This window comes from Nycticebus coucang, chromosome 12 (genome assembly GCF_027406575.1).
Source record: "Nycticebus coucang isolate mNycCou1 chromosome 12, mNycCou1.pri, whole genome shotgun sequence".
Classification (NCBI taxonomy): domain Eukaryota; kingdom Metazoa; phylum Chordata; class Mammalia; order Primates; family Lorisidae; genus Nycticebus; species Nycticebus coucang.
The window spans coordinates 33,809,267-33,833,536 of NC_069791.1; the positions used below are offsets into that span (position 1 = coordinate 33,809,267).

Consider the following 24,270-nt stretch of genomic DNA (forward strand, 5'->3'; position numbering starts at 1 on the left):
GCATATGGGGCCGGCGCCCTACTCACTGAGCCACAGGCGCCGCCCAGATTTTCTATTTTTTTTTTTAATGTAAACTTTCCTGTTATTACTGATTTTGCTATATCCCATAGATTTTGATATGTTGTGTTTTGATTTTCATCTGTTTCAAGACATTTCTTAATTTCCTTCTTAATCTCTCCATTGACACACTGGTCATTCAGGGGCATTCTGTTTCCATGTGTTTGTATATTTTCCAGTGTCCCTCTTGTTAATGATTCTGGTTTTATTCCATTGAGGTCAGAGAAAATACTTGGTATGATTTTAGTTTTTTGTGACTTATTTTGTGACATATGTTCTATCCTTGAGAATGATGCTCTATGAGCTAAGGAGGACATGAATTCTGTAGCTGTTGGATGAAATTATCTATAAATATCTATTAGGTATATTTGATGCATAGTGCAGATTAAGTCCAATGTTTCATTGGTGATTTTCTGTCTGATAGAGTGTTGAGGTCTCCAGTGCTTATTGTATTGGGGGTCTACCTCTTTCTTTGGCTCTGGTAATATTTGCTTTATATATTTGGGTGCTCCAGTGTTGGGTGCATAATATTTAGAATTGTTACATTCTCTTGCTAAATTGACCTCTATGTCATTATATAATGACCTTCTTTGTCTCTTTTTACAGTATTTGTCTTGAAATCTATCTTATCTGATAGAAGTATCACTACTCGTATTCATTTTTCATTTCCATGGGCATGGAATATCTTTTCCTATCTCTTTATTTTCAGTCTATGTGTGTCTTTATAGGTGAAGTGTTTCCTGCAGAAACACATGTAATTGGCTTTCGTGGGGTTTTTTGTTTGTTTGTTTGTTTGTTTGTTTTATCTATCCATTCTGTGTCTCTTGATCGGAGAGTTAATTCATTCACAGTCAATGTTATTATTGACTGATAAGTAAAGACCTACTACTGCCATGGTATTTGATTTCTTATTGTTTTGTGGTCCTCTGTTCCTTTCTTCCTTCCTGTCTTCCTTTGTTAAAAGTGATTTTTCTCTGGTCATATGTTTTAATTTCTTGCTTTTCATTTTTTGTGTACCTGTTGTAGGTTTTTTTATTTGAAGTTACCCTCAGGCTTACAAAAAATACTTTATAACCAATTATTTTAAACATATGACAGCTCTGTTTCCCAAAATATAAATAAGCAAAGAGAAATCTAACAGACATCCTACCCTTTAACTCCGTCCCCACCCACACTTTTCAACTTTCTGTTTTTCTATCTATATCTTTTTATACTAGCTATCTCTCAGAAAGTTGTTACTTTTAATAGGTTTGTCTTTGAGTCTTCCTACTCAAGATATAAATGGTTTATATACCACAATCTGTATGTGTATTCCTACTAATACCAGTGAATTGTATACCTTGAGAAGAGTTCTTATGGTTATTAAGGACCTTTTCTTTCAGATTGAAGAACTCCTTTAGTATTTCTTTTAGGACAGGTCTAGAGTTGATGACATCACTCAACTTTTATTTCTCTGGAGAAGTCTTTGTTTCTCCTTTATGTTTAAAGGATATTTTTTTCAGGTTACAATATTTTAAGAGTAAGAGTTTCTTCCTTCAGCACTTTGACTATATCATGCCACTCTCTCCTGACGGATAAGGTTTCTACTGAGATGTCAGCTGCCAGATGTATTGCAACTCCTTTATATGTTTTTTTTTTTTTTTTTTTTTTGTAGAGACAGAGTCTCACTTTATGGCCCTCAGTAGAGTGCCATGACGTCACACGGCTCACAGCAACCTCTAACTCTTGGGCTTCCGTGATTCTCTTGCCTCAGCCTCCCAAGCAGCTGGGACTACAGGCACCTGCCACAACGCCCAACTATTTTTTGGTTGCAGTTTGGCCGGGGCTGGGTTTGAACCCACCACCCTCGGCATATGGGGCCGGCGTCCTACTCACTGAGCCACAGGCGCTGCCTACCTTTATATGTTTTTTCATCCATAACCTTTAGGAGCTTTATTAAGTGCCTTGAGGTAGCCTTGTTTAGGTTAAATCTGCTTGGTATTCTATGACCTTGTTATACCCGCATATTGATCTTTTCCTCTAGGTTTGGGAAGTTCTCTATTATTACTTCTTTGAATGAACTTTCTACCCCAATCCGTCTCTCTTTACCTTCTCTTTAAGATCAATAACTCTTGGTTTTGCTCTTTTAAGGGTATTTTCTAGATCGTGTGGCCATGCATTATTCTTTTTTCTTTTTTCTCTTCTGACTATGTATTTTGAAATAGCCTATCTTCAAGCTCACTAATTCCTTCTTCTTTTTGGTCAATTCTGCTGTTGAGAGATTCTGATGCCCTTCTCAGTTTGTCAGTTGAATTCTTAAGCTCTTGAATATCTAATTTTTAAATTATTGTTTTAATCTCTGTTAAATTCCTCTGATAGCCTTCTGAATTCTTTTCTCTAGGTTATCTTGAATGTCATTGAGCTTCTTCAGAACAGCTATTTTAAATTCTTTTTCTGAGAAGTCACCTATCTCCATCACTCTGGGATTGGTCACTAATACCTTATTTAGTTTATTTGGTGAGGTCATGTCTTCCTGAATGTTCTTCATACTTATGGATGTTCATCAGAGTCTGGGCATTGAAGAAATACTTAGGTATTGATTTTAATCTGTGTTTAAGCCTGTCCTTCTTGAAAAGGCTTTCAAGATACTCAAAGAGAATTGAATGTTGTAGTCTAAGTCTTTGGTCACTGCAGTCTTATCAGCACTGGGGGTGCCCCAAGACGTCTGGTGGTACCACATTGGTAAGCATGGGTAAGATACAAGAGAATTCCTTGGATTACCAGGCGAAATCTCTCACACTCTTCCCTCACTGTCTGCTGGAGTTGGAGGAGGAGTGATGTGGGCACTCTTTGTGGATACCAGTGCCAGGTCACACCTGAAGCCAGCCCAGTGTCACTCAAAACCTGTGGTGACTGTTGCCTAGTTACCTCTGATGTTTATTTAAAGCCCAAAGGTTCTTTAGTCAGCAGATGGTGAATCCTGCCAGAACCAGGTCCTTCCTTTCAAGGCAGCATGTTTCCTTCTGATCTAGGGTAGGTCCAGAAATACCATCCAGGAACTAAGGCCTGGTTTCAGGCAGGATTCTGCTTGGTACTTTATTTTACTGTGACTGAGCTGATACCCAAGTTGCAAAACGAAGTCCTCTGAACTCTTCTCTTTCCTTTCCCCAAGTGGAAGAAGAATTTCCCTGAGCCAGGCTGCCTAGAATTGGGTGAGGGGTTAAAATAGTTACTAGCTTGGCTACTGCTGCTGGTGTCTAACTGAGTCACATGCACTCCAAGTCCACTGGTTCTGAGCCAGCACAGCAGCAGGAACTGCCCAGGTGGCCCTTGTGGCCCAATAGCCTTACAAGTTTATTCCAAGGCCCAGGCTACTCTTTGTCTGCCAGTAGTAGGGCTAGCAGGAACTCAGGTTTGGGGGAAGAGCATTTTCCTCTGGCTGGCTGGTCAAAATGCTCCCTCCCTGGGCACCAGCACTCCCCTGCACTATGTTCCCCTGTGCCAGAGTGACTCTGAGTTTCAACTCAAAGCCCCATGTCACTTCATTGTCCCTCCTGCAGACACACATTCTCTCTCCACTTGGTGCAGCACTGCAGGGGTTTGGGGGATGGCAGAGGCAATGCAAGACTGTCTTTTCTGCCCTTCTCAGTGCCTCTTCCCAAGATAAAATGTTAAAACCACCTGATTTTTCACCCTTCTGAAGGTGCTTGCTTACATGGATAGTTGTTGAATGAGATTCTTGCAGAGAGACAACCATAGGAGGCTTCTTTTCAGCCATCTTGCCTCACTGACGCCACAGTGGCTAATGCTTTGTAATGATAAACATGTAGTGGACCCTTCTTTGAGTTACTGTATGTAATTTAAAGGTTTGGTGACCATCAGCTAAATAATTTGCTCTCAAGGGAGAGAAGAACATTCCATTTATGTAATTTAAAGGTTTGGTGATCATCAGCAAAATAATTTGCTGTCAAGGGAGAAAAGAACATTTCATTTTTTTTCAAAGGAGAAATGTAAGTAGCCTTATAGCAGATTTATTCATTTCTTTGTGCAAGACAAACCTAAAAATTATGCTCTCAATGAACAGATGCATTTACCAAAAGATTATTGTTGAATTTGGCTCTAATTTCCGAAGATTTCTAGAGATGTTTTTTCTCTATGTTCTTAGGTATAGTAGTATTTTCTGAATAGACATAGTATATGTAATCTAATTTTCTTAGAGTCCTTTATATAAATACATATATACATTTTTTTTTTGAGACAAATTCTCACTCTCTCAACCCACCTACAGTGTAGTGGTGTAATTATAGCCCACTGAAACCTCAAACTCCTGAGTTCAAGCAATCCTCCTACCTTAGCCGACCAAGTAGCTGGGACTACAAGCATATGCTATCAGGCCCACCTAATTTTTCTGTTTTTCTGTAGAGACAAGGCCTCAATCTTGCTCAGGCTGTTCTCAAACTCCTGACCTCAAATCAATCCCTCACCTTAGCCTCCCAAAGTGCTAAGATTACAGGAGTGTTCTACTGTACCCAGCCTAAATATATTAATTCTCTTCCTAATATATCATACAGTGGAGATAAATATTTGAGGAATACCAATAAAACCCTATCTATATAATTTTTAATTCTCTTTCTAATAAATTATATATAATAGAGATAAATTAATCACATTTGAGGAATTTCAGTGAAGTCTTGTCAGAGTATTAAACAGGACTTACAGAAAAGCTGTTTTGATTTATATTTTAGAGGGAAATTTATCAAGTTGTGAGCTAACTGAAACAATTACTGACCCAAATTATTATGGTTTATGATTAAAGAACAAAATTATTGTGTCATTTGTACTTCAGTATGGTCTGAAAATCCAAAATTGTGTCTTCAGTTTGCTTTAAGAAGATGAGCAGATGAGATATTCAGACAGACTCTCGTGTAAAGTTTGGGCAGACCCCTCCTTAAGAGTCTAGACAGACTGAGCCTCCCATAAGACTTAGACACCCCGAGTCTGGCGCCATCACTCAGAATTTTCTAAGTAGTATTTAAAAGATAAATTGCCCTTTTCTGTTTTCGTTGTTGACTTTTTGGATTTTAAGGGTACTACGATCTTGATGTAACAGGCTTTTTTTTTCATTGTCACAATTGAGGACTATTATGTCCAAAATTTATGTGTAAATACAAAGTGAGTGAAAGTCTCAGAAGGAAATATTAAACCATGGATCCAGTAAACTAAATAGTCACATGGTAACATGTTTGAAGATCTAAGTGACTTTTAACATCGGGATGTCTTTGGTGTAATAGGAGATATTCATTGTCCTGGTTCTGCCATGATCTTCTGAATGTGACTTGTGTCAAAGATTTAATTTAAACTACCTTTGGGACCTTCTCCATCTCCATGAGTAAGGTGTGCCGGTTAACATTTAACAACCAGTTCTGGTGGTGTCCTTTAAGGCTTGATTATAGCATCTGCCTGTTTCCATGGTGTAAATACTCCCGCTGTGGCTGATTTCAGTGATGTTGCTGAGTGCAAACTTGGGAAGAGATGTACACAGTTGGTGCTCACAAATGGTGTGACCCATTTCTCTTCTCTGGGAGAACAGCTGTGGGGTCCTGGCCCTGTAATCCATATTAGGAGCTGAATTATCCAGTCTGTCTATTCACATTAATCATGCTAAGCAAGTATTTTGAGCTCTGTAATACAGTCTTATCCTCCAAGACAAGTGGTTGTCTGTCAAATATACCTTTTCAAAACACTCATTTGTTGACTTGAAAGCCCATTTACTGATATTATTGTAGCAGCACTTCCCTGTATCCCACTCCCACCACCCTTACTGAAGCCGCCATCATTGCCCACACAGACTCCTGCAGTGGTCTCCAAGTGGGAGTCTCCACCATTGACTATTCTCCCGATAGCAGCCAAAGTGTTCCATTTTATTTTATTTGTATGGATGGATAGATGGATGGATGTGTGTGCAGTATATATGTATTTTTGACATAAACCAAAATATGCCATTCCCCTCTTTAACATCCTCTTGTGAGTCCTATTGTCTACAGGACCTTCCATAACTCTCCCCACCCACTTGGGGTTCCTTATGTCCTACAATTCCCTATTATTTCTCACTTGGCACCATCCTCCAGTTATACCAGCATTCTTTCTGTTCCTCAAATATGTGTGTTTTTTTCAGCCTCAGGACCATTACATTACTCTTATTACTATTTCCTTTGCTGAAACTGTCCCCTCAAATCTGTGCAAAGCTATCTCCTTCTTATCAAACATATTTCTCCAGAGCAACCTCTGTGGCTCACCTGATCTCGAATAGCCCCCTCTCCTCCCAACATGATCACGCAAACCACCATTTTTGTGCTTATCTTTATCTGAAATTATTTCACATTTGTTCATTTTACTATTGTTTTTGTACCCAACCTCCCCCATTATTCTACCTGTCATTAGAAAATAAGCTTCACGAGAACATGAGCCCTCTCTGAGCTGCTCACCGCTTCACCTGGAGCATCTATCACATAGTAGGTACTCATTAAATACAGTAGAACCTCTGTAAGTTGACCATCCAAGGGACTGTAACAAACTGGTCAACATACAGAGATGTTCAACATAAGGAACTAGGCCAACTGTACTGATACGTACATGTGGTACATGTCCAGTCTATGAAAATTAGGTCAACGTAAGGAGGTGGTCAATGTAGAGAGATGGTCAATTATACAGAGTCTGCTGTAGGTGTTGAAAGAAGGGAGGAGGAATGATTCTTGCTTTGGATTAGTAAAAAAAAAAAAGGTGTGTTATATACTAATATTTCTTATAGAAAAATTCAATTTACCCTGCTTACCCATATTTATTTATACCATGTGCAACAATACCTCGTCATTCATCTGTTTTACCAACAAAGAAGTATTCAGTGCCTGTGATGTATAAGACTCTATAAAATGGAGGATGCAGGAATAAATCAGAAACAGATACTTCGCTCAGAAGGACTTATATACTAACTATCACAAATTTCTCATCTGTGTAATTGGTGACCCCTGTCTAGTTAATAATATAATTACACAGTAATTATATATTATTAAATATATTTATTATACAAGAATTAATTAACTGTCTGACTTGGATAAGTTTCTTAGCCATTCTCCTTTAAAATTTTGTTATCTTTATTCTGGACAAAACTGGCCAGTGTTAAGTTAGCACTTGGCCCTATTAATCCCTTGGCACTTGTACCAGTCAGAGTTCTTTCTTGTACACAATAGCAGCTGACTCTCATTATCTTCGAGAGAGGAGGAATTTGTGGAAGGGATATACAGACTTAAGAGAAAGGCAGGAACCAGGCAGAATTATTAATGTGGGCAGAAACCAAGAGAAATGAGGTGGCTGGAAGTCCCACCTGTGTGAGGAACAGTGCTGCTGCTACCTGCTGGAAGTGGGCCCTGGCATGGAGGACATTACCATGGCCAGAAACCACCACGACACTCATTGTGAACAGAAGGAATTCTGTACCATCCTTGTTTCTTGGCATTACTTGTTCCACATCAAAATGTCAGGCCCACCTGATGAGTCATGTGATTTTGGTCATGTGACTGAGCTCTGGCCTCTGCAGGGAGGGTAGACAGAGTATCACCCTTTTCAACATCTGTCATGGAAGGCTGGATCCAGCCTTCCACCAAGACTCCACAGTGATGGTTTCTGCAGACACAGGAGGGGCTTCATAATCTGGACAGCCACAAGCTGGAAAAATGCCACTTGAGTATTTAATACTGTATTCAAAATGCTCGACCCCTATCTCACCATGAAGAAATCCCCAGGGTTCTTTTCTATCCCATAGAGACTTGCAAATGCTCCCACTTCAAATTATTTGCATAAGAAACTAAATACTTGTATTCTTTTCATAAAGAGGGCAGAGTAGTAACTTAGATTAAAATATGGAGATTAATAAATAAGATTAAGAAAGTTAAAGTACCAAGAAGAAAAACAGATCCAGTGGAGTTCAAAATTGGCAGGAAAATTAAAAACTCAAATGGGAAGGGATGTGACTGGCCCCGGGGAAGTCAGAGACAGGACCTTGGGGTCTCTGGGTGTCCCTGATGATCTCCACCAATGCCAGAGCTTTACTTATTTATTTTTCCTCTGTGGTCAGTTTCTCACTCATTAGATGAACAGGGAAAGGATCCAGGAGACTGCCAGTCAGCCCCTGGGTTCCTGGACCATCGTGGCTGGTTTGTAGATGGGCCTCCCCATCGCTGCATCATGGAATGTGTCTTCAGATTCCCAGAGACCCCTCACTGGTCCCACCACTGAGTCTGTACTACTGACTCCCGCAGGTTCCCAGATTCAGCCTGCTAATGGCTCAAAGAAGCACCAGGTGCTGGGCTCTGCTCCCCACCTTCTGTGTGTTCCCCACACTGTGGATGCTCAAGCTTGGGTCCAGAGCCTGCCAGCAGCCACAGCAGGGCTGCTCACTCAGCCCAAAGTCCTGCCCTTGCAAGCTCCATTTACTGCCCCAGTGGTGCTGCTGAAGTGATTGACAAGAGGCCTGTAGCTTCCAGCCACTCTAAGCTACCCTGGACCTCTCCCTTCTCCCTGTTGGCTGGGGACAGGCAGTTCCCAGCAGAGGCAGCTAATGCATTTCATGACAGCTGTGATTAGCTGATCAGATGTGAGAAGTCCGGGAGCAAAAGAGAAGACGCAGGCAACTTTGCTTTGTGCGGCCTCTGCCCTCCCTCTCATGGACAACAGAAAGTTCCTGGAAGGGGAAGTTGGAGGGAAGGAGGACAGGGCAAGGGAAATAAGGTGGGCGCTCCAGGACTGCAGCCTCTGCTCACAGACCAAGCTGCTGTCCTGGGGCGAGACCAGCCACTCACCACCACAGGCACGAAGCTAAGCTGTAGGGTCCACCTCCCATGGCTGTCAGCACCTGTTTCCCCAGGTCACTGCCCAGAGCCCTGCTTTCCATCTTGGTGCTCTTTCAGGTTGCCCGGCCTCTTCAAGGCCTTGAAGATTGCAGTTCTCTCCATCCCCCAAATAACTGAGGCCCGCCTTCTGCTGCAGCCCTCCCTCAGGGGATGTATGGCAGGTGGCAGGCTACTACGTCCAGTGCCTTTCTGCCCGTTGCAGAAAGCTGCAGTCCTCATTGTGGTCTGTGTTTGCCAGTACCGACTCCCCCATCACTCTGGGAACAGTTTAAGTACAGGAATTTTGACCCGTGTCTTTGAAACTCCAGACCCCAACACTGTTCATGACACCTCACAGCTTTTTAAAAAACTGTATGTGGAGCTGTTTTGATCCTCCTTTCCACTGAGGAGGTCCACACTCAGCTACTTCACCCTGCCTCCGTACGTTCAGGAAGCCAGCAGGGAGAGGGGCCTTCACACCGTCACCTCTGCAGAAGCTTAGAGCCTGCAGGGCCGTCCGTAACTTGGCAGTGGGCAGTCCTGTCCTCCTGCAAGTCCTGTGCAAGGAACAGGTCACGCCGCATCCCACCATGGCTGAGCTGCATAGAAAGCAGGGGTTATAGAATCAGACCATTGCCAAGTCCCTTCCAGCTGTACCTTTTTGATTCTAAACCTGGGCCCTGCTGAGATCAATAGTCCTGTTAAGTGATTTTCATCCCAGAACTCTCCTCCTTAGTTGGCACTCTCACTGGACCTACTTTCCCCCGCCTTTGGGAGCAGTGACTAGATTAAAACAGCCCATCCCTGCAAGGCTCCCAGGCCAGCAGCCCCTTCCCCCAGCACACTGAAGGAGGCGTCCTAGAAAAGGAGGACAGCGGCAGGGACACCAGCCTTTGTCAGGTGCCTCACAGGGCTCTAAGGAGAGGGCTGCAGCCTCTCTGCATGTGGTCTCAGCGGTCCAAGGATGCTTTCTATGTGGACAGTGCTTTATAATGTACAAATCACTTTTGTACACATGATTTAAACTTGATAGTAAAGCATCTAGATTTTAAAAATACTTCATGGTATGATGATGACACTTGGAAGAGATCTGTTGCTTTACAAAATCTTTCGATACGTTTTTGCTTTGGATAACTGATGCATTTAAAAGTTCTCAGTCCATGCAAATTTGGTGCTCCACGTTTGCAGGAAGGGCTGGAAATTATTCTTCAAGTCCTGTGAAAGGTTGTATTTCTAACAGCACAAAATCGACTCTTCTTCCCTCTCTCTCTGTAGAGCAAGTTGCCAAGGTTTTCCTTTATTTGTTAATCCAGGAATAGTGTTTCAATTTCAGAGAACACAGTGGATCTTCTCTCCCTCACCTGAAGTCTCTCACATTTGTCAAACAAGACTATGTTTTCCAACCCATATTTCTACCCTCGTGGTCACAAAGCTGCACCTGGGTCCCTGTGAGAACCAGCCCCCTGTTGCCCACCTTGAGCGGTACTGGTGTTCACTAGGACCTGGGCGAGGAACCCTAATGCCAATGTCATGGCCGTCTCTGGATTTTTTGAGATAATGCTTACTCTGCCCTCAAGCTACCATGTTGGGGCAGAAGTTCAAGAAGCTGACCATGTCCCTCATGAAATGAGGCAGGGACAGAGCTCTGGGGTGTATGAGGCACTCCCTGTAACCAAAAAGGTCACTTCAACTTCAAAAAGGACCCTTGTTCCAGATTATTGTCCTAGGTCTAAAGTTCCAGGAAAGCAGGAGCAATGTCTTCCCTGGGGGAACTTCCAGTAAGTAGGTGATAGTTAGGTGACTTGTGCTCCTTTCAGGAGCCTCTTCTGCTGATGTCTTTAGACCAGAAGTGCCAAGAGAGGAATGCAGAAGGCCATGCTGAAGCTTTGGGGAAACATTTATACTCTTCAGCCTAGAAGGCTTTGCAAATGAATTTTAGAATGGAAAGTGCAGGATAAACATAAGTCTCAGAAGAGGATGGTAACCAAGAAAAGCCTGAGGAAAACGGTCCTGTGACAGCACATGCTACACCTCGCCGTGAAGTCTGGCTGTGTGGGTGAAGGTCCACCTGACAGCTTGCTGCTGCTACTCCATTGCACTCCATGGTCAGTCAACGTGCTGAGCATTCTGCAGAGCTGCAGGGAATGTCGCTATTGCTGCACTTCCAGCTGTAGCTGCACATGTATGTGTGACACAGTGGCTGGAGGGCTTGTGTTTCTGACTTTTAGTAAATGAACCCCAGTATACCCCAGAAGAACTAATCTAGGCATCTGAATTATATCAGTCTCTGGAAAATCACTGTAGTTTTCCTTGGCCAGTTCACAAACTAAGCATAGACATCTCCATTGGATGTGGAGAGTGGTCCAGGGCAGTGAAGGAACAAAAGATTTCCATTCCAAGGGTGGAAGCCATAGTCTGGCTTAGCCATTAATGCCTTCTGCGTGACCTGGGGAAAGTAGTGAATCCCTTTTTCGTGTCGGGGGCAAGGAAAGGGATGGCAACAGTCCCTACCTTATGGTGTAGATTACCTACAGTTAGCTTTGTTTTTTTTTTTTTGTGAGACAGAGTTTTACTTAGTCGCCCTCGGTAGAGTGCTGTGGCATCATCATAGCTCACAGCAGCATCAAACTCTTTGGCACAGGTGATCCTCTTACCTCAGCTTCCCGAGTAGCTGGGATTACAGGTGCCGATAGCCCCACAATGTCTGGGTATTTTTTAGAGATGGGGTTCTCACTCTTGCTCAGGCTGGTTTCGAACTCAAGCAATCCACCCACCTCAGCCTCCCAAAGTAAGGATTACAGGCATGAGCTACCGTGCCTGGCCTTACAGTCAGCTTTTAATGTATACTTTGTAAAGCTCAAAAGATACTTGAGTAAGACAATTTCTCCAATGTGGGTTCACAGAAATCAAATTCTGTTACTACTTTTTTGGAGAGACAGAGTCTTGTTCTGTTGCCTTGGGCAGAGTGTGGTGAAGCTCACTGCAGGCTCAAGCTCTTAGGCTCAAGCAATCCTCCCGCCTCAGTCTCCCAAATAGCTTGGACTTCAGGCAAGTGCCACCATACACAGCTAATTTTCCTGTTTTTTATAGGGGCAGGGTCTTGCTCTTACTCAGGCTGATTTCAAACTCCTGGCCTTAAGGGATCCTCCTACCTTGACCTCCCAGAACATGGCAACAATTACAGGTGTAAGCCATCGCACCCAGCCTCATTACTTCTTTATCTCTTTCTAATGTGAAGAAAAATTACTATTTACTTGAGTCTGTGGTCAATTAGGTATTGACAAGGATAGATTATGTAAGAGCTATTCCACCATGAAATGTGAAAAAAATTGTCCAGAAGTGGAAGTCAAATGTGGGAACATCTGCCATAAGCATATTATGAGATCTCAAGGAAACCTAAACTTTCTAGGGCTGGGACTAGACCTTCGCAATATGTTGGGTATGCCTTGTGTGGCTTCAGGGTTACTTTTAGCCTAAGTGCTATGTTACTCTTTGCTCACTTGGCAAGTTCCATCTTCTCTCAGCAATTTGGTTTTTGTAGCTTTCCTTACATTCATAGCTCACAGAATGATAAACTAGAAGGAGACATGGACAGTAGTGCAAGGGTGACCAACCTGCAGCCCAGGGGCCACATGCAGATTATTTGAGGACTGTTTCGCTTATCTGTCAGATACTGTGAAAAGAATGCACAGAACTTTTCTTTTGCTCAGTGGCTCTTGTTAGTGTTTGTGTATTTAATGGCCCAAGATAACTCCTCTTCTTCCAGTGTACAGCAAAAAAGAGAAAAGGCTGGACTCCCCTGATAGGGTAACATTCTAGTTTTACAGATGAGGAAACTGGGACTGAGAGAATATGTATTCCCCCCACCCTTTTTATCATTTGGCTAGTTTTTTGCTAAGCTAAAGCCAGAGCCCAGGTGTCCTGACTCCTGGATTGCTGCTCTTTCCATTGGTCCAAATTGTTTCTTTCCCATACATGGGTTAAGAACCAAATATGAAAACATAGCACAGCTAATCCTTAACCCTAACAACCTAGTCATTTTATTGAAAAAGACAAAATTAAATAAGTCAATGGATCTGACTATTGCAAGGACTACTTGGAAGGTTTAGGCCTATTGATCTTCTAATCTAGAGAGATACATTATTAGGATTGAGGGATAGCATGAGGGTTGTGATTGGTGTGCCCAATGTGTCCTAAAAGGTACTTCTCAGGGACATAACTGGTTTATCTCTGAGCTGTGGATTTCAGAAACCTTAAGAAGCTCTGGATTTTTCACCCACCAGCTTACTAGATCATACATTGTAGCCTCAGAATCTAATAGTTAATCTACCAACTTCCTTCACTTTTTACTACCCCGTGGTCAGATATTTTCATTCCTAGTGAAATAAGGAAATGATTTCATGTTGACTAACCAGAGTCAACATGGCATTCTAATAATCACGTGCTTGATCACAAGACGTATGGAACTTATATGTGTAAACTGTGAAATAACGAATTGCTTTGTTAGATGTTGTTAGATGGCGAATACAAGTCTACATGGTGAGGAGGTGGTGTCCTGCCAACTAGGAAATTCTCTGTGTGTTCTTATGTGGCTCTGGCTTAGGCTAAAGTCTGGGGGTCCACTCTCCCCTCACCCTGCTTAGAATGAGTCTTCTGTGGAAGCCATTTGAACAGAGAGAGGAAATTCTGTGAGTTTAATTGGCAGCTACATTTGATGAAAAAGCATATACTCCACTTGGGAACGTGGCTATATTTGAGTTAATTTTGATGAAGAAACTGTACATTAGTCCCCCTTTATCTGTAGTTTTGCCTTGCATGATTTCAGTTACCTGTAGTCAACTATGGTCCAAATAGAGATCATTTTTACTTCAGTACATTATTATGATTGTTCTATGGTATTATTTATTATCGCTAATCTTTCTCTGTGCCTTATTTATAAATTAAACTTAATTAAAGGTATGTACATACAGAAATAAATACAGTATACTCATATGTAGGGTTCAATACTATCCATGGTTCCAGGCATCTACTGAGGGTCTTGGCACACAGTCCCCTCAGATAAGGGGGAAACTACTGTGATAGCTACACTAATTTTGAAGAAAAGTCATTTGTGAAGCTGATTTTTAAAAGACTCTCTATTCCGGCGGCTCCTGTGGCTCAGTCGGTAAGGCGCCGGCCCCATATACCGAGGGTGGCGGGTTCAAACCCGTCCCCTGCCAAACTGCAACAAAAAATAGCCGGGCATTGTGGCGGGTGCCTGTAGTCCCAGCTACTTGGGAGGCTGAGGCAAGAGAATCGCTTAAGCCCCAGGAGTTGGAGGTTGCTGTGAGCTGTGTGAGGCCATGGCACTCTACCGAGGGCCATAAAGTGAGACTCTGTCTCTACAAAAAAAAAAAAAAAAGACTTCTCTATTCCAAAAAAGGACAGAAAACAATCAGTTTAAGTTATTTTTTTCCACTTTAGTAAGAGCATTCAACACAAGTCTCTTAAAAATGAAGAAAAGGGAAAAAAGAGAAAAAAAGGAAAAACAATTAAGAAAAGGAACCATAAAATGTTACTCTAGATTGAAAAGAAATTTTAGTTACACATTTTATTTTTCTTTAGGGAAGAATGGAACAAGAAACAGAACAGTAGAAAAGGCTGAGAAACAACAAACAAAACCCACAAAGATACCAGAAGTGAATGAGAAAAACAAACAGAAAAGTTGGAAGAAAGAATGATTTTTAGAAACTAAGAAAAAAGCATGACAGGACTGTGCAGTTTTCCTACCTGGCACTTACGCCCAGCTGCTCATTTCTCTGTCATTGTTTGGCTGAATTCTCAGGAGAATAAATTGCACAGCTTATTAGCATAAGAATTGTGCTGAGTTTTGCTCACTGTTTTTCCAGGGCCTTCCACATAGTAAGTGAAAGAATTATTAAATGAATGAATGAACAAAGGAACACATGAAGAAAGGGATGTAAGGAAAGAGAGTTCCATGGTCCAAACAGCTTTGGCCGTGGTTCACTGACAGCTGCCATTGTTTCCTCAAAAGCCAGAGGCCTCGGCCATGCCCGAGTGCAGTCCTGGGAGCCTTACAGTCTATTCAGTGTTAGGACACCCTTTTACATCTGTTTCTTTTAGAAACTTTCTGAAGGTTCATGTTTTCACCATCTCTCACATTGGGTATGACCATGTCACCTGGTCCTTTCTCACCCTAAGCCTAGTCTTTGATGTTCCCAAATTCTTCTGTCCCAACACTCCCTCTGGAATCCCTTTCCTGGTATGTATAGGCCAACTCTTTTCTCCCAGAATGCTACTTTCTTTCTTGGCGTTGCCCTGAGGATCCCTATCTTAGTCCATTTGGTGCTGCTAGAACAGAGTACCCAAGACTGGATAATATGTAACAGGTAGACATTTATTGGCTCACAGTCTGGAGGCTGGGAGGCCTAATGTCAAGGTGCTGCATCTGGTGAGGGCCTTCTTGCTACATCATCATGTGGCAGAAGGTAAGAGGGTGAGAGAGAGCAAGAGAGAACCTACCTCACCCTTATATAAAGACACAGTTCTACCCAGTAGGGTGGAGCCCTCACGGCCTGACCACCTCTTTTAATACTGTTGTAATGCCAATTAAATTTCAAGATGAGTTTTGGAGGTGACGAGCATTCAAACCACAGAAAACCCCTTCTTTTTTAGTCCTCTGGTAGCAGCAGCCTAATTCCCAACTCCTCTGTGTCAAAGGCCCTAGAAGAGGGTCAGCAGACTCTGGGCTCCCTGTCACCAAGAAATCTTCATACCTTCAACTTCCCACAAAATAAAAAAAAAAAAAAAAAATTCTTTGCTCTAGTCCTTCCCATCACTGTCCTCTGATGACTCTGGGTTGCTCTTGCACATGCATTACAGACCCCAGCCTCCTCTCGACCCCCAGCCACTGGCCACCTTCATAATGACTTCAAGAGCTTTGTGCACAAGTCTTCCAAAAGTTTAGCCTTGGAAAATTCCATAATTTTTTTAAATTTCAGTAAAATATACGTAACATTTAATTTTGGCCATCAAAGTATACAGTTTTGTGGTATAAAGTACATTCATGTGGTCCTGCAGCCATCATCACCAATCTAACTCTAGAAAATCTTCATCTTCCCCAGCTAAAACTCTGTACCATTACACACTAACTCCTCAAGTTCAGTCATAAAAGTTCACACACTTTTACCAGATCTAAGACATTCTTGGCCTAGATTTTTCATTGCCCAAGGTTGTTCTTCTTTATAGTTTTAAATTTCATTATTCCATCTCTGGCCACAGTCTTCCTGTTTTGCCAACAGACCTCGATGCAGATAGATCTCAGCTGGGATCCCAGGTAATCCACTTGATAGCCTTGAGTCTTGGACCATTGCATGTTGCTAGAAAGGAATACCTGAGGCTGGGTGATAAAAGAGGTTTAGTTAGTGCACAGTTCTGTAGGCTGTGCAAGAAGCATGGTGTTGGCACCTGCTCAGCTTCCAGTGAGGCCTTTTGTGTTGGTTTAAAACATGGTGGGAAAGGTCAAAGGTGAACCAGCATGTGCGTAAAGAGACCAGACCTGAAGGGTTTTTAAACACTCCACTTAGCAACCCATTAGGGAGAACTAATCCATTCCTCCAAGAACCAATATAGTTTTGCAAGAGCAAGAACTCATTACCAGGAGAATGGCACCAAGCTACTGGTGAGGGATCCACTCCTATGACCCAAACACCTCCCATGAGGCCCCACCCCCAATGTTGGGGATCATTCTTCAACAGGAGGTTTAGAGGGGACAAACAAACCATATCCCAACCATAGCACCTCAGTTTCTTCATTTGTAAACTTCAGATAATAGATACTTGTGCGTGCCCACTGTGGGCACCTCATCACCTCGTGAATAAAAGCAACCGGGACACAGATTGAAGGTACATGCCTGCAAGAGGTGGGCTTCCCATAAGTGCAGGGAGAGCCCTGAGTAACCTCTGTCATGGCCTTTTATCGAAGCATCATCCAACAGGTGTGAGGGGCCCACTTACTGGAGCTACGTGCTTAATGATCGCTACCTGCTCTTTCCCCATGAGCCGGACGCCCACACTGTTGGACCACAAATGTCCAAGTATAACACCTGCTTGCTAACAAGCAGCCAATCTTAAGTCACTGACACATGCAGCTGCTGGAGGGCTTGTCTCCAGGCTGCAAAACATCTTCATGCTAGCTAGGAGATTGTCTTGCTCCCAGGGCCTCCCTCCAGAACCGGTGGCTGCTTCTATAAGCCTGGTGCTCGGTCTCCTACAGATACTATTGTAACAAATATAGATACTAGCTAATACAAGAAATTCATGGTATCTTTGAGAGAATTAAATGCTCATAGAGCATTTAGCACAGTTCTGTTCTTCTCCAGCCTCCCTACCAACCTGTCAATGTTCATCACTCCAGCCACTGGTCTGCCGACATTCCTGGCTTCCGACACCTTTAGCTGTCTGCTGCCCATTCTAGGGAGACTGGACATCCTGTATCAGCTCTCTGCTTATCTGCACATCCTCCTGGGCTGTTGGTGAACAGTGGTCTTTCTTGCAGTCATCACAAGGTGTGGTCTCCCACTCTGCTGGAACATCTGTACTCCCATGCAACCTTTTAATGGGTCCCTATTTGGTTTCCTCTGCCATTTCCCCGCTGTTTCACATCTTTTCCCTTTGCTTCATTTCCCTATCCTGTTTGTGTCTACTGGTCATGGTAGACCAGTACTCATACACTTCAGGGAGATAAGAACCACATACATCTCCTGAGGTTCCAATGGGGTAAGAGGTGGGTGGGGATGGAATCCACAGGGGATTTGGATATACACAGAGTACAGTCCTCTCTGGGTGGAGGGCTGTCCTGTGCCACAAGCTCCAGGCAGACACACACAGCCTTATCTGCCTTTTACTCCTAAATACCTAACAATAGATATTAGGTATTAAGTGTCACTTGACACTTTAGAGTAAGTTACTGTTCTCCTTTGAAATGCTAATTTGCTACAGCCCTTTAAATGCAGCTTAAAACTCTTCAAGATGTTTTATCTTTAATTCTTTATCAACCCTTTTCACTTCTCTTGGGGGTAGGGAACTATAAAGAACTTGTTATTCCCTGACTAACTCCAACAACAAAAGGCCAATCTGAAAGCAAGATTCAGACTGTAGTCCAGAAATACACAGATTGGGCCTTTCTACTGGAATCAGGGAGGGAGCAAGCTCAGATGTCTCTCATTCTAGGGATCCCCCCAGGCAAGTTATCGTAGCCACTTCAGTAGACTTGTGTGGAATGGAAAGAGTCTTAAGCAGAAAGCTCACCACTAAGGATGTTGTGAGAAGGTGGCTTAGTGAACTTGGTGAGTAGATATGGTGACTGACCCACCCACTGGTAAGAGGGCTTCACAGCCAGCTCTACCACTCACTAGCTTGCCACATGAGGATAGTACGATTTATCTTCCAGCGCTTTTTGAAGATCGAAACATGTTGTACAGTAATAGAAGTAATACAATGATTCTGTGATGTTGGCAATTGGGCAGAGTTTTCACAAGAGCTTCTGTCTCTACCACAGCACATGCACACACACGGCACCTACACCCAGTCTGCCTAGAAAAACGGAAGTGGCACCAGCTATTGCCCTCTGGGGAAGTCTAACTCTGAAACCCCACCCCACCATAATAAAATGTTTCTAAAGGGAGCAGACAGAGTAACCCAGGGCCATGCCCTCCCACTTCCCTCTTTCCTGAGAGGAGCTCAGAGGGCTGCAAGCTTCCTACTTCTCCTAGAGAAGTGGGAAGTAAATGTGCATGGATGGCTGGGGCTGAACATTTTTTTACAACCTTCCCATCCTGCCCTCCACCTCTTTCTCTTCTGCGCCAGGGAGAAAGAGAAACAGCTCATGCCTATGCTGTTACCCACACACAGGCATCTGCTCTCCCAGGGTCTATTCAGGATTCGCTGAATACCCACAGGTCTCGTGGTTCCAAATGTTTCATCTGGGACTTCCCTGGGAGCCCATAGGAAGTGGCTCCAATATCTGAGATGTCCTCCAGCCCATGAAGGCCAATGCCTAAGCCCCACTTTCTTCCCACCCTCAGTCCCTTCCCATCCCAGCCAGAGAGTACCTTTTGGTTTGAGGGATAGAGATGTTGATTTAGATGTCAGTAATAACAATAAACACCCGTACACGTCTTGGTGGGGCTCTAGGCTCCCTTCCATGCTTATTCCTTTCCTCCTGCACATCTATTTGCTTTTAGGAGAAGAATTTAGACTGGTTTCCTCGGATGCGAGCCATGTCCCTTGTCAGCAATGAAAGTGACAGTGAGCAAAATGAAATTCGGAACCTTCAGGAGAAGCTGGAGTCAACCATGAATCTGGTCAAACAGCTGTCGGGTCAGCTGGCGGAGCTCAAGGAGCAGGTCAGTGTGGCCTGGTGGGCTGAGGGGCGGTGCTGGTTGGGGTGGAGCTGTCACCACTTTGAGGGAGGGGAGACTCACAGAGCATTGTAAACTCCAGCAAGGAAACCCCATGCTGTGCTGTAGAACACATCAGGGCATGCAGGGTTGTGTCCACTTATGCCACCTCCCCTGACCTCATGGGACACTTTTCCTTCTATGGAAGGGAGAAAGGAGGAAATGCCAAAATGCGAGGACCTCTCTGTACTTTTTCATAGAAAATCGTATTTTCTGGCATGATAGCATAGATGACTAAACTCATGGAAAGGCAGATCATCGTGAGTATCTGCCATTTCAATGCTCCCATCAGTCCTTTATCATATGGAATTGTTAGTAAAAATATCAGCAGTAACCATGGTAGCTATTAAAATGACCGTGGTGGTGGCGGCAATTATGTGACAAGCAAGGTCTGTTTTAAACGAACCACAGGAAAGAATTTGTTCCTTTTCTCTGTTTATGGAAATTCACTTTTAAAAACAAAAGAATCTCTTTTTACTAATAAGGATAAGCTATCTGATGCCAGACAGTAAGTACTTGGGAAATAATCAAATGGCAATGGCTGCGGCCCACCAGCACCACCAGCACTGGGTAAGATGGGGAGAATCAGCTGAACACAGGCTCTCTTTCCCCCCAGATGACAGAACAAAGGAAGAATAAGCAGAGACTGGGCTTCCTCGGATCAAACACACCCCATGTGAATCATCACATGCCACCGCACTGATACCAGGGGGGGAAGCCGTGACTGGCCTTTCATCAGCGTCCTGCCTGATCCCTGAATAAAGAGCTGCGATGGAGGGGAGTGAACAGTGCCTATTGTTGAGAAGTTAAAAACAACCCAGTGCCAAGATGTGGAGTGGATTCGCTCCGAGAACAATTTATAACTGTGTTTTCATGGTTGAGAAGACCCAACGTAAAGTGCAGGCGCTAGAAAGCACACCTCACATACTCTCAGTGCACCGGGAAGGGACTGGCTCAGAAGGCTGGAGAAGGCGGGGAGGAAAGAGACGCGGGGCAGAGAGACAACTGTCTTCTGCAGAAATCGACAGGAGTCAGTTTTGTCTTAACTGCTGACTACAACTGCTGCAATGGTTGGTTGGAATTTCTTTTAATTGTGGCCTCTAGGTCCGTGATACAGGAAATCATACTTTGGTGGCTAAGTTTTACAGAGAAAAAATAACTGAATAAATTTTAAAAATGAGAGTTGAAAAGAAAAACTTCAATGCTTCCAAACCATAGCTATCACAGGGCAATTTTCTTATTTATAACACGAAACACAATGGATTTGCAGCTCCAAGAACTTAGTGCCTGGGAGCTTGTGACTCTCACGCCGACAACATAACTGGAATGTGATTTGCTTTCTCCAGGACTCAGACGGGCTCTGTCATCGTGGAGCACAAAAGGAGATTTTCATACAACATGTTAAAAACACGTTTTAAGTCATGAATAGGCTAAGATTTTAAAAGATGTGGGGAAATTAAAAGCCAACAGTAAGCTCCAGGAAAGAATTTTTTGACAACATATGTATGCTATTAGAATACTTTGAGATTAATAAATGAAAATGCTTAAAGGTGTCGGATACATTGAGAAACTTACGAGGGTGGCATTGCCTTTTATAAATAAGGAGTAAAAGCTATTTGATTCATGTTTGCTGTGCTTAAAGAACTGCTTGAGGAACCAAGTGTTTTTATTTATCCTATTCCTGTAGTTAGTGGGGAAAAAAATCTAAGAAATATATTGAAGATTCAAGAAACTACAGCATTTCTACTGCATATTTAAAACTGTATCTGTAAGGGCTTTTCAAAACATAAAAACACAATAACTTCTTAAATTGTTTTTGTGTTAAATCATGCAAATTGGAATTTGTCAAGAGAGAAAAATAACCTGGCACAGTCATTTTCTCCTCAGAGACTGTACATATGGAGTAATAGCAAAATACAGATTATGAAAGTGTCGGGAGAAGGGCTGTGTGACCAGAAAGACACGTGACACTAGACTCTGGGAGATGCTTTGCACGTAGACCTTCTGACCTTTGTCCCCCCCAAAACAGAAGATGGTCTCCAGAGTCTTTAAACTTTCAGTTATTATCCACAAGGTTTAAAGTCCAAGCAGGGTCTGCTATGACCATTTTTAAAGCTTTTGCATTGTTCTAATAGAGCACAAGCTATTGGTTCCTTAAAAATCTCAAAACTATGATCTGCGTAGAATATAAAAGAAGCCTGAACCAGACCTTCTTCCACATCTGGTTAAAATGTAGACTTGAAATGAAGCTGTTCCAACCTGGAGCAGTCAATTTTTGAACTAGATCAGCGTCACCTAAGATTTCCTCGCTCTTGACATGGTAGTATTTTTCCTGAGCAGTAGCTGAAGGACCCTGACACATGATCCAGAGATACTAAGAAGTTGTGGAATATTTGCATGAGGCACAGAACTTTGAAGCTAGTTGTCAATAAATATATGAGCAGTTCAGCTGTCATTCAGTTACCCTTAATTATTTACAAAATGCATCTGAGCATGCAGGGTTTTCCACTTCGTTGTTTTTTTTTGTTGTTGTTGTCGTTGTTGTTTCACCAAAATCAAAGTAGATGAAAGCAGCCATTTTTAAAATCCAAGATCCACTATTGCTATTAACAATATTAGGAAAAAAGTATACTTTGAAATATTCTAATCAGGAAGAGTTTTACAGATAGAGAACAGAAGAGAAAGACGGTAAATGTTGAACATATTCCAACACAGGAACCTATCCCTATTTTAGCACAAAATGAAATATTTCTGATGTCTGAATTAAAGGTCAAGAGAATAAATTAATTTGTACAGGTCTGCAATCTATCTTTCAGATGGCAAACTGTCTAGTCTTTTCTGACACCATGATAATTTCGTTTTATAGACAATAAGCTATCTAGAAATGACCTAACATCCCCAACCATTGTGTAGTGACAGGTCACCACTTCACAGTACATTATCTCCTGTGGGAAGTATTTAAAAGAGATTGCCACTGAGACTCCTATTTCATCAAAATTTAACTATTTCTCAGTTGTGTTTTTACTGCCTCTTTCCTGCCCAAATGCTTAGAGATTATAAAGCCAATCAAAACAAGAAAAAGCACAAGCAAAGAAAAAAAGGCCCTTTCCAGCGCATTCAATTCATGATGGAGAATATAATAATGGGAAAATTTGACATTTGATATGAATTTCTATTTGTTATGTATATGTTTGTTAATGCAACTGGAATATTTGACCTAGGTAAGTATCAGTTAACATCCTTATATTTATATAGTGATATTAAGTATATACAATCATCTTTGACTTTGATGTTAAGGGAGATTTCGAAAAAAATTTAATTATTAAAATCCATATTGGTTTAAAAGTATCGGTTTCTGCTGAATAAAATGTTTAGTTTCAAAAGGGTTTTGCTCCCCTCTGTGCTGCATGCTGAGGCTCTAGAGTTTACTGCAAGTATGTTTTCTGAATTAAAATAATATTTTTAGATGAGAAAATGCTTGTATTATATTGAACTATAACATTAATAAATAAATTATATACATTGAAAGACTTGTATTTTCTACCCCTTAAAACATTAACTTAGAAAAGTACTTATTTTCTTGCATATTGACTTTTTTTCTGTTGGTGAAGAGGAGGTGTTGCTAGCAGACTGCTGATAATGTCAGGGAGATGTTTCACTCTAGTCAGAGCTGACTGTGTACTTATTCCCACAGTCTCAGCTGTAACTCAGTGTTTCCGCTGCTCTCTTTTATAATTTTTTTTTACATTAATGCATTTATGGGGTACAATGTGCTGATTTCGTATAGAATTAGGAGCATTTACATCACACTGGTTAATACATACTTCATCCCATTTACTTAATTATTGTGTTAAGACATTTATACTCTATTACCAATAGTATTAATACAGTAGGGCCCACCCTCCACTCCCACTGCCAGGACAAACAACAAGTGGTGAGGCGGGGAAGGGGGATTTCTGCTTCCTAGTCCGAGCTAATGAGAAGAAAGGGTTTATTCTCCAGGACCCAGTAGATTGGACATAAGTGAGTCAGTAGTGCATAGTCATCATGACTTAACAGATTACGGACTCAAGAGAGATAGGCCTTACACCTTCAAAGAACAGTGCTTTGTGGAAGAACTGCTGTAGGACGGTGTATTCCCTACAGCTGTTCTGCAACCTACATAGAATAATAAGTCAACATGTTCAGATCCATGGACCCATTTCACTGTGCTGTGCTAGGTGACACAGTGCACAACAGAGGAGGCAATCATCTTAAACACAAATGCAGGTGCCTACGTGAGCTAGGCAGGTGACTGAAATGCATGGAGCAGAGAGGTGTGTAGCTGGTACAGGGGGTGGGAAGGTCATGGCAAACTCTATTTTCAAATTTTTTTTTTTTTTTTATAGTGGCAGAGTCTCACTTTATCACCCTTGGTAGAGTGCCGTGGTGTCACATAGCTCACAGCAACCTCCAACTCCTGGGCTTAGGTGATTCTCTACCTTCAGCCTCCCGAGAAGCTGGGACTACAGGTGCCCGCCACAATGCCCGGCTATTTTTTTGTTGCAGTTTGGCCGGGGCTGAGTTTGAACCCGCCACCCTCGGTATATGGGTCTGGCGCCCTACCCACTGAGCCACAGGCGCCGCCCCCTCTATTTTCAAATTTTGACAACTAATTTCAATTTTTAGAAAATGCCTGAGGCAGTTGAAGGCCTCTGGTCACTCATTGCTGCTGTTTCTAAAATAATTATTGAGAAAGCTATCCCACTTAGAAGAAAACACACAACAGTAAAACCAGAGAGCTAAAATGCATGTGAAAATTGAGAATTCTGAAAACCAAATTCAGATAGCCATCCCTGGAGTGTTTGCACACACCTGAACAATTTATGAAATTATCATACCAGTACGTCT

At 42.4% G+C, this 24,270-nt stretch overlaps 1 protein-coding gene across 2 annotated transcripts in view; it reads left to right on the top strand.

Moving 5' to 3' along the window:
- ITPR2 (inositol 1,4,5-trisphosphate receptor type 2) overlaps nucleotides 1-22,908 on the top strand; it is a 537,798-nt gene extending 514,890 nt beyond the window's left edge. For both annotated transcript variants that reach the window (XM_053554147.1, XM_053554146.1), the window contains exons 56-57: nucleotides 19,165-19,326; nucleotides 19,997-22,908. In XM_053554147.1, coding sequence (XP_053410122.1) covers nucleotides 19,165-19,326; nucleotides 19,997-20,083 — 249 coding nt within the window. In that variant the 3' untranslated portion in view covers nucleotides 20,084-22,908. The remainder of the gene's footprint in view (nucleotides 1-19,164; nucleotides 19,327-19,996) is intronic.
- The last annotated feature ends 1,362 nt before the right edge of the window (nucleotides 22,909-24,270 follow it).